Below are 14078 nucleotides of genomic sequence, written 5' to 3' on the forward strand. Positions count from 1 at the left end.
CAAAAGTACGTTTTTGAAGTGAGTCTGTACACCGAATTTTGACAAAAAAAAAAATGAAATTTTGGTTTTGATCGTTTTTCGGTAGTTTAATATGTATAAAATGATAATATGACTTTATTTATTCCAATTATCAGCTTTTAGCCCTATCTTCATCAAAAATGTTGTAGTAATTCTTAATGCAAAAAGTGTTATCAATGAAAACTTTTTTCTTGGCAATCGTTGAGTGGAATTTTAAATTTATTGAACCGGTTGTATACATAAAGGTGTGTTACATATACCCTTTCATACATTTGTATCTCTTATCACTTCTGAGAAAAGTGCAGCAAAAATTGAGGAATTTAACATTTCAAGATATGAAAACTTCGACACCATTTTTTTTGCACTTTCTTACTTTTGTGACATTGGTGCTCTTTTCTCAGAAAGTGTTGTACTCAGAAGGCCGAAATTAATATACAATATTAATGTGATGGCATTTTACACAGTATGTTAAAAAAAATAAGTTTATTTCTATCTTCAGCAAAAATAAAATATAATTTGCAGCAGCCTAATTCTTAATACAAGAAATGTTATCAATGATTTTTTTTTTTTTTTGCTAACTGCTCAGTGGAATTTTAAATTTATTTAACCGATTGTATACATAAAGGTATGATACATATGCCCTCTTTTTTCTACATTTGTATCTTTTATGACTTCTGAGAAATGTGTACCTAAATTTGAGGAATTGAACATTGTTACATATGGAAGTACACACTCCCCTTAAAATATCTGCAGCACAATCTTGATATTCGATTTCATAATTTTAAGATAAAAAAATTACATTTTAAGAATTAATTTTAGAGGCACTTTTATAGAAATATGGAGATATATTTTTCAAATGCAACAAAATAACAAATTTCTGTTATAAAGTAAAGAATGTGTGCATAAAACATTAATAGTTCCGAAGGTAATATAACTTTTTGTATGAGAATAAAGTAAAAAAAAAATAATGTTACGGAAAATTAAAATCGAAGTTCAGTTTCATTTAGAAGAATTTGTGCATCAGAGCTTAAAAATAGCTTGACATTAGTCAAAAAGTTCACAAATGAGCACAAAATGTTATGTAATATGTTTCTCACATCGCAGACATTATTTTAAAGCAATTTTTTATTGCAAAATTTACTGGTTTTTCAACATATCTAACCATCCTTCCCCGTTCAAAACCCTGTACACCTGAACTTTAAAAATAACGTGGCAGCAGCTGACAAGGGCATGAACGTGTATTGAATAATATTTAATATAACATACATCTTGATTACACAACTTTCAACACTATATCACTTCGGAATATATCGGATATCAAAGTGTACTTGAAGGACTTTTTTAATTCACTGGTTTTCCACCACATTAAAACCATTATCTCCTCTTAAGTTATTAGAATATTCATCATACAGCACGATATAAAATTATGAAGTGGTTTCTGCAGTACAGTAACACACTTTGTGAAAACATTTTCTGGCCGCTTTTCGCTGCTACTTTATTCCTACACACATTTGGTTGAGTTTGTGCCCAATGGCTAAACTTTGAAAGTGTTACATAATGATTTTCTCTTCACATCAAATGGCTTTTACTCGAATTGCGGCAATGATATGCAACAATAATAAATAATACTGCTTGACTTATTGTTGTTCACATTCACTCCAGGAATATATCGTTGAGTGGAACCTTACTGAAGATCAGCCTCGACAGGTGCAGGAACACTTGTCCGAAAGTCTCCTCGAAAGCTGGCTTCAACTCTTTCCAGAAGTCTCTCCAGTTTTCGTTGAGGATCTTGTTAGTGTTGTCGCCTGTGAACACAATAACCTCATTATTTTTTATTTTACATTGTATACGTGATAACTTTTCATAATTCACAAGTCACTGAATTTTTTTCCCAGACTTATCAGACTTCGTTCAAAGAATTTTGTGCGAGATAGTGCGTATTTGCTTGCTTTCCGCACAGAACCAATACGCGGTAAGTGTGAAATACCACATTCAGTATTCCCAACGTAACACACACAACAATTTCCCTCTTCTTACCGCTTAAGCGCGACATTCATTTTACTGCTTTAGGCTTTTAACATATTATTTTTAGAGACGTTTAACATAGTAATAATTATAAATTGGAAACTTACCACTGCAATTTCACCTAAATTGCAATGTTAATTATTGTTTTTAAATATTTGCAAAAATTAAGTAAAGTCTACTACTTCACGAAACTTATTGCATTCCTGATACAAGTAACATTAAGGAAGCCGTGAAAAAATCAACGAGATTCCAGATGCCGATGTTATTACTGCAATATGTTATATAAATAATATTGTAAAAATATTAAAATGAAAAATAAATCATTACATAACCTTACCGTTTGTTTTAAGTTCGCATTTATAGACTAGGGAAAAAAAAAAGACAGACGTATATCACGGCCTGCTGGAGTATAGTAAACACAGAAAACATTTTACAGCAACAATGTTAAAGAAAGATATTTTGGTTTTCCGAAGTTGGCGTCATTAAACAGAAACCAACATGGAGATTTCATTGCAACTAATTAGAAATTCGTCTTTCAGGTATGTAATAAACGATCTTCGCACAAAATAATGTACGATACACGAGCGGTATGTTGGTTTTCATGTTCTCGGAAATTAAAAAAGCTCAACTACGTTTCGCTTTTTCAATCTTTTCCTCGACCATGAAAACGTCAACATATCGCTCTTGTAACGTATATTACTATTGCTGACAAGCTTATGGGATCACATATTTTAACGATTTTATTTTATATAGAAGATAGTGATGTAAAATAAAGTAGCCTTATATCAAATTAAATTCAATAGATACTACAGTAGAACACCAATTATCCGTCACCCCATTAACCGATTGTCGGATTATCCTACTTCTTTTTTAGTTCCCTTTTTTTCTTGAGAAAAAATTATGAAGTAGGTACTGTACATTATGTTTCTACGTAGTTTATCTACAGAGTTTTATTACAAGCCTTTACGCTTACACAGTATATAATAGGAATGCTTCGCTGTTGGCAACAGAAATAGTTAGTCTACTTATAAAATAGTCACTACTACCTACCTGTTTTCAAATAAATTACCCCAAGAACTTCCACAAACCCGTGTACCATTCAGTCCTTATCCTTACTATTCGAGTGGCCATACTGTGTAACTTCAAAGCAAAATGTCTTCCACAGTTGTCAAAAGAAAACGTTGTGTTAATTCTAGAGAAAAATTACAAATAATTGAGAGATTTGGGAAAGGAGAAACTGTGGTTAATGTTGCTTCAGAGTAGGAGATTGGCGTTACAACTGTACTTACTTACTTATTGGCTTTTAAGGAACCCGGAGGTTCATTGCCGCCCTCACATAAGCCCGCCATTGATCCCTATCCTGAGCAAGATTAATCCAGTCTCTACCATCATATCCCAACTCCCTCAAATCCATTTTAATATTATCCTCCCATCTACGTCTCGGTCTCCCCAAAGGTCTTTTTCCGTCCGGCCTCCCAACTAACACTCTATATGCATTTCTGGAATCACCCATACGTGCTACATGTCCCGCCCATCTCAAGCATCTGGATTTAATGTTCCTAACCATGTCAGGTGAAGAATACAATGCGTGCAACTCTGCGTTGTGTAACTTTCTCCATTCTCCTGTAACTTCATCCCTCTTAGCCCCAAATATTTTCCTAAGAACCTTATTCTCAAACACCCTTAATCTCTGTTCCTCTCTCAAAGTGAGAGTCCAAGTTTCACAACCATACAGAACAACCGGTAATATAACTGTTTTATAAATTCTAACTTTCAGATTTTTTGACAGCAGACTAGATGACAAAAGCTTCTCAACCGAATGATAACAGACATTTCCCATATTTATTGTGCGTTTAATTTCCTCCCGAGTGTCATTTATATTTATTACTGTTGCTCCAATATAATTGAAGTTTTCCACCTCTTCGAAGGATAAATCTCCAATTTTTATATTTCTATTTCGTACGATATTCTGGTCACGAGACATAATCATATACTTCGTCTTTTCGGGATTTACTTCCAACCCTATCGCTTTACTTGCTTCAAGTAGAATTTCCGTGTTTTCCCTAATCGTTTGTGGATTTTCTCCTAACATATTCACGTCATCCGCATAGACAAGCAGCTGATGTAACCCGTTCAATTCCAAAGCCTCTGTGTTATCCTGAACTTTCCTAATGGCATATTCTAGAGCAAAGTTAAAAAGTAGAGGTGACAATGCATCTCTCTGCTTTAGCCCGCAGTGAACTGGAAAAGCATCAGATAGACGTTACAGCTGTACGTGATTTAATAATAATAATAAAAAAAAAGCAAGAATAAGGTGCACGAAGTATATAAATATGCAACATGAGACTTCTACTATTCTTATCTTTCCATAGACAATCATCAACCATCAACCCTTGGATCTTAAGAACCCGTAGTCGACAATAAGGGTGCTATTCATAGACATTTCGCAGCACGCGCTACGAGCGTACTAAGCTAGCCCCGGCTATCCACTGGTTACTAGTACAGAATTCAAATCATATCCTATCGCTAACACTGGTTTATGAATACAAAAAACGCTGATCATCCACCGGAAGCCCGCGCTAAAAATGTCTATGAATACGGCCCTTAATGAACATCTGATCCAGTACATAGCACGTTAAATACAAGACCACAATAGTACATTATGCAACGAGCCTATAATGAAGGTAATTAAGAAGTGAGTACGGATATTTATGAAACGAGCGCAAGCGAGTTTCATAATTTTCATACGAGCTTCTTAATTACCATTATAGGCGAGTTTCATACGACTTTTTATGCTCGACCATATTTCTAACTTGATATTATTATTATTAATTTTTTAGCAATGTCCCGTATGTTGTGAGATGTGCGCAGACGCGAAAGTATTGATTTTTTCCGAGGAACAGATGTCCACATTGACCTTGCTAGGCCATAAGGACCTACAGAGATAACATTGAAATTAAATTAGACATTGAAAAACGAGATGACAAATTGAATTTATTTGAATATTATTTACAATTAACGCTAATTATTATAGTAACAGAACATAACCTTCTGCGACAGTATTGGATTTCCAGCCTCCGTGACTTTTCGCTAATTCTCTTTCGATTGCATATCCGAGAATAATCGATACTTGCGGTTTTATAACGGTAGAAAGCTGACCTGTAATTGGCTGAACAGTTGTAACCTGAGTCGTCATTGGCTGAAAGACCTGACCTTTAATGAGTAGTTATATTTTAATGACATGCATTAAAGGTCTACCAGGTGTATAATTACTACATTTCGGCATGGTCGAGCATAAAGAAAATTACGAAATTGTAGGCCGAAATATTATGCAACTAATTTATGAAAATCTTTTATGGTACGGATTATCCGATTTTTTCGATTAACCGTTCAGTCCATCCCCTTCATTACCACGGATAATAGAGGTTCTACTGTATTTCTTTAGCAGAGAAATTTGTGGGCTGTCTCCTCTTTTTTAACGACCTATCGTTTCTCTGTTTCTACCAAGTAGCTTCTCTAGCTCAGGTTTTAGGCTCAGAACTGGTCAGACAGGAACTTGAGTCTGAAATCAGCTTAGTTTAACATTTTTGGTTCCTTCCTTTCTTGTCAAGGTGGCTTAGTCTAGGTTTAGTGTTATTATCACGCATCGTAATGCCACGAGTCTTATCTAGAGAAGTTCAAAATTACAGTAGTAGTTGTATTTGTTAGAACTATTTTACGAATTAATCGAACTAATAGAACAAGCAAAATCCACAAAATAAGATTATATTTCAAATGAGTCGTCCAGAATCAAACAGGGGCCTTTTGCATAAAGCTAAAATTACTGTTTTACTACCTACAAATTAATAAATAAGTAAAAAATACAGTCATTACTATTGCATGAATCTGTATTGGTAAATTTGTCACGACAAATGAAAAGCACTAGTTTTGTGTTGCAGGTATTACATTTGAGTGTGTATACTCCTGTGTGGTTGTATTTGTTTGTTTGTGTTGTTTGTGTGTTGATATGTTTTCGTAGAGTATGATTTGTTCTGTATTCGATGTTGTAATTTAATTTCTTGAATGAGGTTGCAGTCTTGTGTGTGTTTTTGTTTTCGTATGTTAGTGTGATGTATTTTTTGTGTTCTTGTGTTTGTGTTGTTTATTTTATTGGGTTAGTTTACGACGCTGTATCAACATCTAGGTTATTTAGCGTCTGAATAAAATGAAGGTGATAATGCCGGTGAAATGAGTCCGGGGTCCAGCACCGAAAATTACCCAGCATTTGCTCTTATTGGGTTGAGGGAAAACCCCGGAAAAAACCTCAACCAGGTGACTTGCCCCAACCGGGATTCGAACCCGGGCCGCCTGGTTTCGCTGCCAGACGCGCTGACCGTTACTCCACAGGGGTGGACTGTTTGTGTTGTATTATTATGTTTTTTGTGATTATGTTTTGTCTTTCTTATTATGTTGTCTATTATGTTGCGGTTGTATCCGTTTTCTTGTGCTATGTATTTGATTGTGTTTAGCTCTCCCTTGTAGTCTTGATGGTTCATTGGTATGTTGAGTAGTCTGTGTACCATTGTTCGGAATGCAGCTTGTTTGTGTTGTGTTGGATAATTGGAGGTGTTGTATATGTGTGTTGTTGTTGTTGCTGTTGTTGTGAGTTTTCTATAGATTATGAAAAAACATAAGAATACAACACAAACACAAGAACACAAAAAAATATCACACTAACATACGAAAACAAAAACACACGCAAAATTGCAACCTCATTCAAGAAATTAAACTACAACATCGCATACAGAACAAATAACACTCTACAAAGACATCTCAACACACAAACAACACAAACAAACAAATACAACCACACAGGCGTATACAAACTCAAACGTAACACCTGCAACAACTTCTACATAGGACAGACAGGAAGATCGTTTCAAACACGTTACAAAGAACACATTACAGCCATAACACAATTACAAAACACCTCCACATATGCAGAACACATCACAAATGCTAACCACACCCACAGAGACATCAACACAGACATGGAAATACTGCACATCCAACCAAAAAGCCAGAAACTCAACACACTAGAACAATACGAAATATACAGACACACCCCAACGATATTCTCAACACACAGCTCAATTTCAAAACACATACACTCTTTGACTCTACACTACGAACGCACCCACACAGGAAACAAAAGGCGCCAAGACCAACAACGACCAGTTCTGAAGATGACCGAAAATAGGTCCGAATATGAATGTGTTTGTTGTGGACTTTTGTTATTGTGATGTCTAGAAAATTTATGGATTTGTTGTTTTCAATTTCTAGTTTTGGGAATATTTTGTTTATGTGTTGATACAGGTTTGTAATCTGTCTTTTGTTTCCTTTGTAGCTACCCCAATATATTTGGCTTCTCGTTTTCAAAATTTATCCGCATATCATCAGCTAAGTACAAGATCTCATTATAACAATTTACTCATTATACCCTACCACAAGACATCTTTATATTCTTCATCCTATACAGTTTCAGTTGCTAGAAATTGGAAGTGATATAAGGGGTTGTTGGACAATAGCTTCATTTAGGTCAAAATTACATAAATTCTTACTTAACAGATGAATTGCTGATTAATATTTGTTACTTATAATGAAACTAACATCTGTCCATTCTTATTATTATTATTATCTTTAATTTCTCTAAATAGATTTACAAAACCTCTAATGGCAATTACATTAATATTCTCATTATAGAAATAGAAATATATATATATATATATATATTCTCCCTGTAACATAGTCCTAGTAAGCTTATATTAAATTAATTTTCATCATTTTACTAGCTATCTCAAATATTAAATTAATTATAATTCAGTGAATTAAATTAGCTCATAAATTAAGTTACTACTTTACCTTATAGATTTATCTAAATTTAAATAAATGTGTAGTGAAGATTATTGCTGGAGAACCTTTTAAGTGAGTGTAATGAAAATATTTGTAATTTAAATTTATGTATTGTATTGATTAAGGCTGGTTGAGTGGAAGAGAAGGCCTTATGGCCTTAACTCTGCCAGCGAAAATAAAACATTATTATTATTATTATTATTATTATTATTATTATTATTATTATTATTATTATTATTATGTCCTCTACGTATCTGTGCCAATATATGATGTCTGCGTATTTGTTGTTGTCTTTGTTATATATATATATATATATATATATATATATATATATATATATATATATATACAGGGACATCATTTTATTTTTACTTCAATTTTTATTGTACCTGCGTTTCTAAATGTACTTGACTCCCACCCCTTTCACTAATGTCCTTGCTAACATCAGTCACACAAACTTACGGCCGCTGTTGCTAGCAGTGAAATAAACAGTACAGAGTACAGTGTGTTTCAGAAATATGTTCATTTTCTATAGAAGAAAAAGCTTATATTATTGAAGTTTATTTTCACACCAGTATGGTGTGTAGCATAACTGAATTTATCTGTGTGGACCGAGAACAAGTGAAGATTAGAGTTACCGAAAGTACGGTACCCTATAATATGGTGCGGGACTTAAAAGCATTATTTAAACAAGAGTTTTGTTTTACTGTTTGTAGGTAACTGGAATTACAATATAACCGAAAGTGAACAACAGTTTTTCTTTTTTTTTTTTCACAATTTCCTGATTATATCATTACGGAATATTTTCGTAGAAATGCCATTAATCTGGTAGATAAATTTAGAGCAACAAAGTGTACAGAAAGGAAGAAAAGTGTAAGATGGCCAACAAAGGTGACAGAAGATGCTGATTAACACGCCGTAAAAGAGGTGAACTATGGGTAATTTAGTCCATCTCTTTGATTCCATTATTTCTAGCTTATGCGGCTGGCGTCTCCTTGTTTTTCTATACTCTCAGGTTTAAATTTGGATATAGTAGCTTGCTCCTTCTATTATGTTGTCATAATTGAACTGGTACTCACCAAGAGCCTTGTCGCCGTTGAAGAGGTTCTCGAAGTTAATTTGGAAGTTGTCCATTTCCTTGATAACGAGTACTAACTTGTCGACGTTCCAGTAGCCTTTGCCGTTCTTGGTTTCAATTTTGCTTTCCAGGTTAATTGTTGCGTTCATGCCAGCTATACAAAGAAAATTAAATATCAGACATCAACTACAAGTCAGAGACAAATAAATAAAATTGTTTGTAGTCATGCTTTATTAGGCGTTTTTTTTTTAAATTTCTTACTTCACTTATAATAGTACATTATGCAACGAGCCTATAATGGTAGTAATTAAGACGCGAGTATGTTTATGAAACGAGCGCAAGCGAGTTTCATAATTTTCATACGAGCGTCTTAATTACCATTATAGTCAAGTTTCATACGACTTTCTATGCTCGCCATATTTCTAACTTGAAATTATTCATAAGTATTCATGTTATTCTTATCTAACTGAGGAGCGGAACTGACCTTGTGCAATATCTCGTAAATTGTGAGATGTGCGCAGACGCGAAAGTATTGATTTTTTCCGACAAAACAAATGTCCACATTGACCTTGATATAATCTAGAGAGTAAAATAAACATTAATCTTGATATAACATTGAAATTAAATTAGACATTGAAAAACTAGATGACAAATTTAATTTATTTGAATATTATTTACAATTAACGCTAACTATTATAGTAACAGAACTGACTTTATTTCAAATTTAGGTGATTTATTGTGCAATTGGTGACATGAATTTGCGGGAATGTGCTTTGTGAAAGGCTGGAAGATGACGGTGAATTGATGTTAATTTGTGTGTTGTTTTTTTCGACTGAGTTTAATATTGTATTTGAGATTTCAATTTTATTTTGGATCGATTCTTCAACACAACCTTCTGCGACAGTATTGGATTTCCAGCTTCCGTGACGTTTCGCTAGTTGTCTTTCGATTGCATATCCGAGAATAATCGATACTTGCGCTTTCATATTGCTACAATGGTATTTTCTGATTGGTGGAACACCTGAACTTTAATGAATAGGTGTACTTTAATGACGTCCATTAAAGGGCTGCGACCAGGTGTATAATTACTACATTTCGGCATGGTCGAGCATAAAGAATTACTTCTAATGTTGAGCCGTGTATGCCGACTCAGTCAGCTAGATCGGCTCATATTCATCAATGCCATCTTTTTCAATGCACATTCCTTTCATATCCGTTACGTCGTAGTAGCACAGGTATACAGGTAAGCGAAGAGAGGGGAAAACAGAATCTTCTTAGATAGCTAAATTATAAGTTACAGTCACTCGGAAGTTCGACAGCAAGGGAGGATACTACTCTGAAGGAAGAAGCGAGTTGGTGACTTCAAATTTTCCGGACTGGCAACATAAGTATAGAGTATCGTAACTTGAGATTCGTTTTGTGGCAATATATAGACATTTCTACTATAATCTGATAGGAACTCTCCTCTCGTTTACCTATCCAATATCTAAAGAAATTGTAATATTGTACAAAGTGCATTTTCTTGATCATAACATTTATTCGATTGTTACCGCCTTTTATTTCCTTCAGTGTCTCAAACTTACAGAGGAAACACTTTGAGAGTTTTATTTTCATCTGACACCAATATTACATTTCTATCTCCATTCATTCAAGAAATATAATCCTCTGAAACCCCACCATGACTTTTTGGACACACTGTATATTCATGTTCATACATAACGGAATCCTTATCTTTTAGTAAATACGGTAATTGCTTTCCATCATGTACAGTTTCACGAAACCTCAAGTAATCGTCTATTTTCGTTAGAAGTAATAGTTTTATATCTGATGCTTTTAATGTAAAAAAAAAAGAAACAACTACTAATATGGCTACACATGACAATTTGAAACTTTGAATCTGGAAGTGTTCGTGGATGAGATCAAAAGGGAAGAAATAATTATAGTTCTCTATTGAAGTGGAGGTGAATCAGAAAACCACTACGGGTCCAATGTTGAATCTATCTTCCTCGTCAAATTATAACGTGAAGGAACCCTCATACTGGTTACTGCCCGATTTAGAAACGATATTATGAATTACCAGCAAACACACAGAAATGAGTGGATACTAGTTAAATGAGTCGTGAACACTTTAGTCCCTTGTGCTTATTGTGTCTGTACTGAATTTCAGATAGAAAGATACTTATTTACTTACTTATGGCTTTTAAGGAACCCTCAGGTTCATTGCCGCCCTCACATAAGCCCGCCATTGGTCCCTATCCTGAGCAAGATTAATCCAGTCTCTACCATCATATCCCAACTCCCTCAAATCCATTTTAATATTATCCTCCCACCTACGTCTCGGCCTCCCCAAAGGTCTTATTCCCTCCGGCCTCCCAACTAACACTCTATATGCATTTCTGGATTCGCCCATACGTGTTACATGCCCTGCCCATCTCAAACGTCTGGATTTAATGTTCCTAATTATGTCAGGTGAAGAATACAATGCGTGCAGTTCTGCGTTGTGCAACTTTCTCCATTCTCCTGTAACTTCATCCCTCTTAGCCCCAAATATTTTCCTAAGAATCTTCTTCTCAGACACCCTTAACCTCTGTTCCTCTCTCACAGTGAAAGTCCAAGTTTCACAACCATACAGAACAACCGGCAATATAACTGTTTTATAAATTCTAACTTTCAGATTTTTTGATAGCAAGCTGAAAAAAGCTTCTCAACCGAATAATAAAGGGCATTTCCCATATTTATTCTGCGTTTAATTTCCTCCCGAGTGTCATTTATATTTGTTACTGTTGCTCCAAGATATTTGAATTTGTCCACCACTTCGAAGGATGAATTTCCAATTTTTATATCTCCATTTCGTACAATATTCTGGTCATGAGACATAATCATACACTTTGTCAGCCACCGGCGTAGCTCTGTTGGCTAAGGCGCTTGCCTACCGCTCCGGAGTTGCGCTCGGGCGCGGGTTCGATTCTCGTTTGGGCTGATTACCTGGTTGGGTTTTTTTCCGACGTTTTCCCCAATCGTAAGGCAAATGTCAGGTAATATCTAGCGAATCCTCGGCTTCATCTCGCCAAATATCATCTCACTATCACCAATCTCATCGACGCTAAATAACCTCGTAGTTGATACAGCGTCGTTAAATAACCAGATAAAAAAATATATATACTTTGTCGATAAAGGATAGTCCTCCAGCTTGGGGGTTGGGCGAATGGCCTAACAGCCCATCACCGTAAAAAGCGGCTTGTTACGAAACCACACAATAAGCCTCGGAATGGGATTAATTAAAATGTGTCTCAGTGAAACGCACAACAGAATCCGTATAGGCCACTTTCTGTCAGATGCTTTTCCAATTCACTGATAAGAAAAATACTGAGATAAATAACACTGGATAAAAAGTGTGATACGCAACATGATTTGCAACGCGAAGTCTCCACGCGCGTTCGGTACAGTCTGTTAATATGGAAATTAGGAAATTAGTTTCTTTTACTATGAAGACAGGCATTCAATTCTATTAAGCAATGGTTCTCAGTATTTTTTGACTGACGACTCACTTTACTAAACGCCCACGATATCGCGACACACTTATTTGTTTTTATTAATTACTAGCCGTACACGTGCGCTCCGCTGCACCCGTTAGAAATAAATATAAAGTAATTACATAATTAAAATAGGACATTTGATCCAGGGAACATTCGTGTTTGATAGAAGGATAAATCGTTTAATATGTTACTTAATTTAAATTGTATTTAAAATATTAAATTGCAATCATTTTGATCCAGAGACCACTCATTTGGTGCAATGACAATTACTTTAACATGTTATTAATTGTTGTATGATTTGAGGCTTTCTCGGCGTTGGTTCGCTAATATGTTTTCGCGGGATATCAGCCGAGTTAAGATTTTGGAATGCTCCAAGCTTTCGACTGCTATCTCTGCAGCCATCTTCAGGGAAGTGATGTCCGAACAGGTGTCAGAGTTGATTGCTGGCAGAGCCAGCGGTCGTTTTAGGGTCTTACATTACAATGCCCTCTTCGACCGTGAGTGCTTGTGAGTGCAGTGTTATTAGAATGTTGGATATTTAGGGCTTTTATGAGATTGAGGTTGAGACGTGGAAAGAAGACAGGTGGGTAGAAAGTAAGAAAGAAGATTTAAGAAGCAGATTTTAAGTTCTGATTTGTTGTTATTTGAGGAGTAACCATGAACTATTTGTGATGTAAATTATTTACTGGGCTTGCGTGAATTTTGAATGTATTTATTTATTGTTTAGTTATTCAACGGTAGCTATCATGCATCACTAAGCAGTGGTGAGGGCAGTCACAATTTGTTTATATTGTTGGACAGAAAGTCGAAAGGTTATATAGATGTGGCTGTCTCAGGTGAAACGGGATTGGTTGGCGGATCGGCCAATCCGGGGCCGGGAATTGTCATCGCTCGTAAGCTCCGCCCCTCCCGGGATTACTGCGTGAAGTTTGGCGGGCGGCGAGCCCTGTTCCGCCGGTTGGAATCGGTTGCCGTCCTCGGTCCGTGATCTTCATGACCTTGATTGTAAGAGGGCCTGAGTTGGTCTAAGGCCGGTGTCCATGCCTGACTGAGCTGGAGTCCACTGTCTCTGTTAAAGTTGTTTTTCTCCAGCTTGATCTCTATGGCCTCCTTGATTGTACGATCCCAGTAGTGGCTTGATTTGTTAATGACCTTGGTGTGGTCAAACAGTATTTTATGCTCCTTTTCTATGCTGTGTTGCGCCACTGCAGATTTTTCCGGGTAATACAGCCTCAGGTTCCTCTTATGTTCTTTGATTCTGTCTTCTACTGTGCGGCCAGTCTGCCCTATGTATACTTCGCCACACTCGCATGGAATCTTGTAAATCCCTGGAGTCCTTAAGCCCTGACTGTCTTTAACCTGACGTAGATGACTCCGGATTTTGCTCTGTGGTTTATGGATGGTTTTGATATTAACCTTCTGGAGGATTCTGCTTATTTTGTGTGACACGCTCCCGCAGAATGGAATGAAAGCTTTCTTTGTCGGTTCTTGCTTGTTGTCTAAGTCTATTGTGTTACATCTCGTGGTAA

General features: G+C 35.7%; 1 protein-coding gene across 1 annotated transcript in view; it reads right to left on the minus strand.

Annotated features, from left to right (window-relative positions):
- Positions 1-219: 219 nt before the first annotated feature.
- Positions 220-14078, minus strand: part of LOC138714643 (protein takeout-like) — a 55108-nt gene continuing 41249 nt past the window's right edge. The window contains exons 5-6 of the mRNA XM_069846692.1: positions 9015-9167; positions 220-1823 (exon numbers count right to left, since the gene is read on the minus strand). Of these exons, the coding sequence (XP_069702793.1) occupies positions 1672-1823; positions 9015-9167 (305 nt within the window). The 3' untranslated portion in view covers positions 220-1671. The remainder of the gene's footprint in view (positions 1824-9014; positions 9168-14078) is intronic.

Source organism: Periplaneta americana, chromosome 15, assembly GCF_040183065.1.
Source record: "Periplaneta americana isolate PAMFEO1 chromosome 15, P.americana_PAMFEO1_priV1, whole genome shotgun sequence".
Taxonomy (NCBI): domain Eukaryota; kingdom Metazoa; phylum Arthropoda; class Insecta; order Blattodea; family Blattidae; genus Periplaneta; species Periplaneta americana.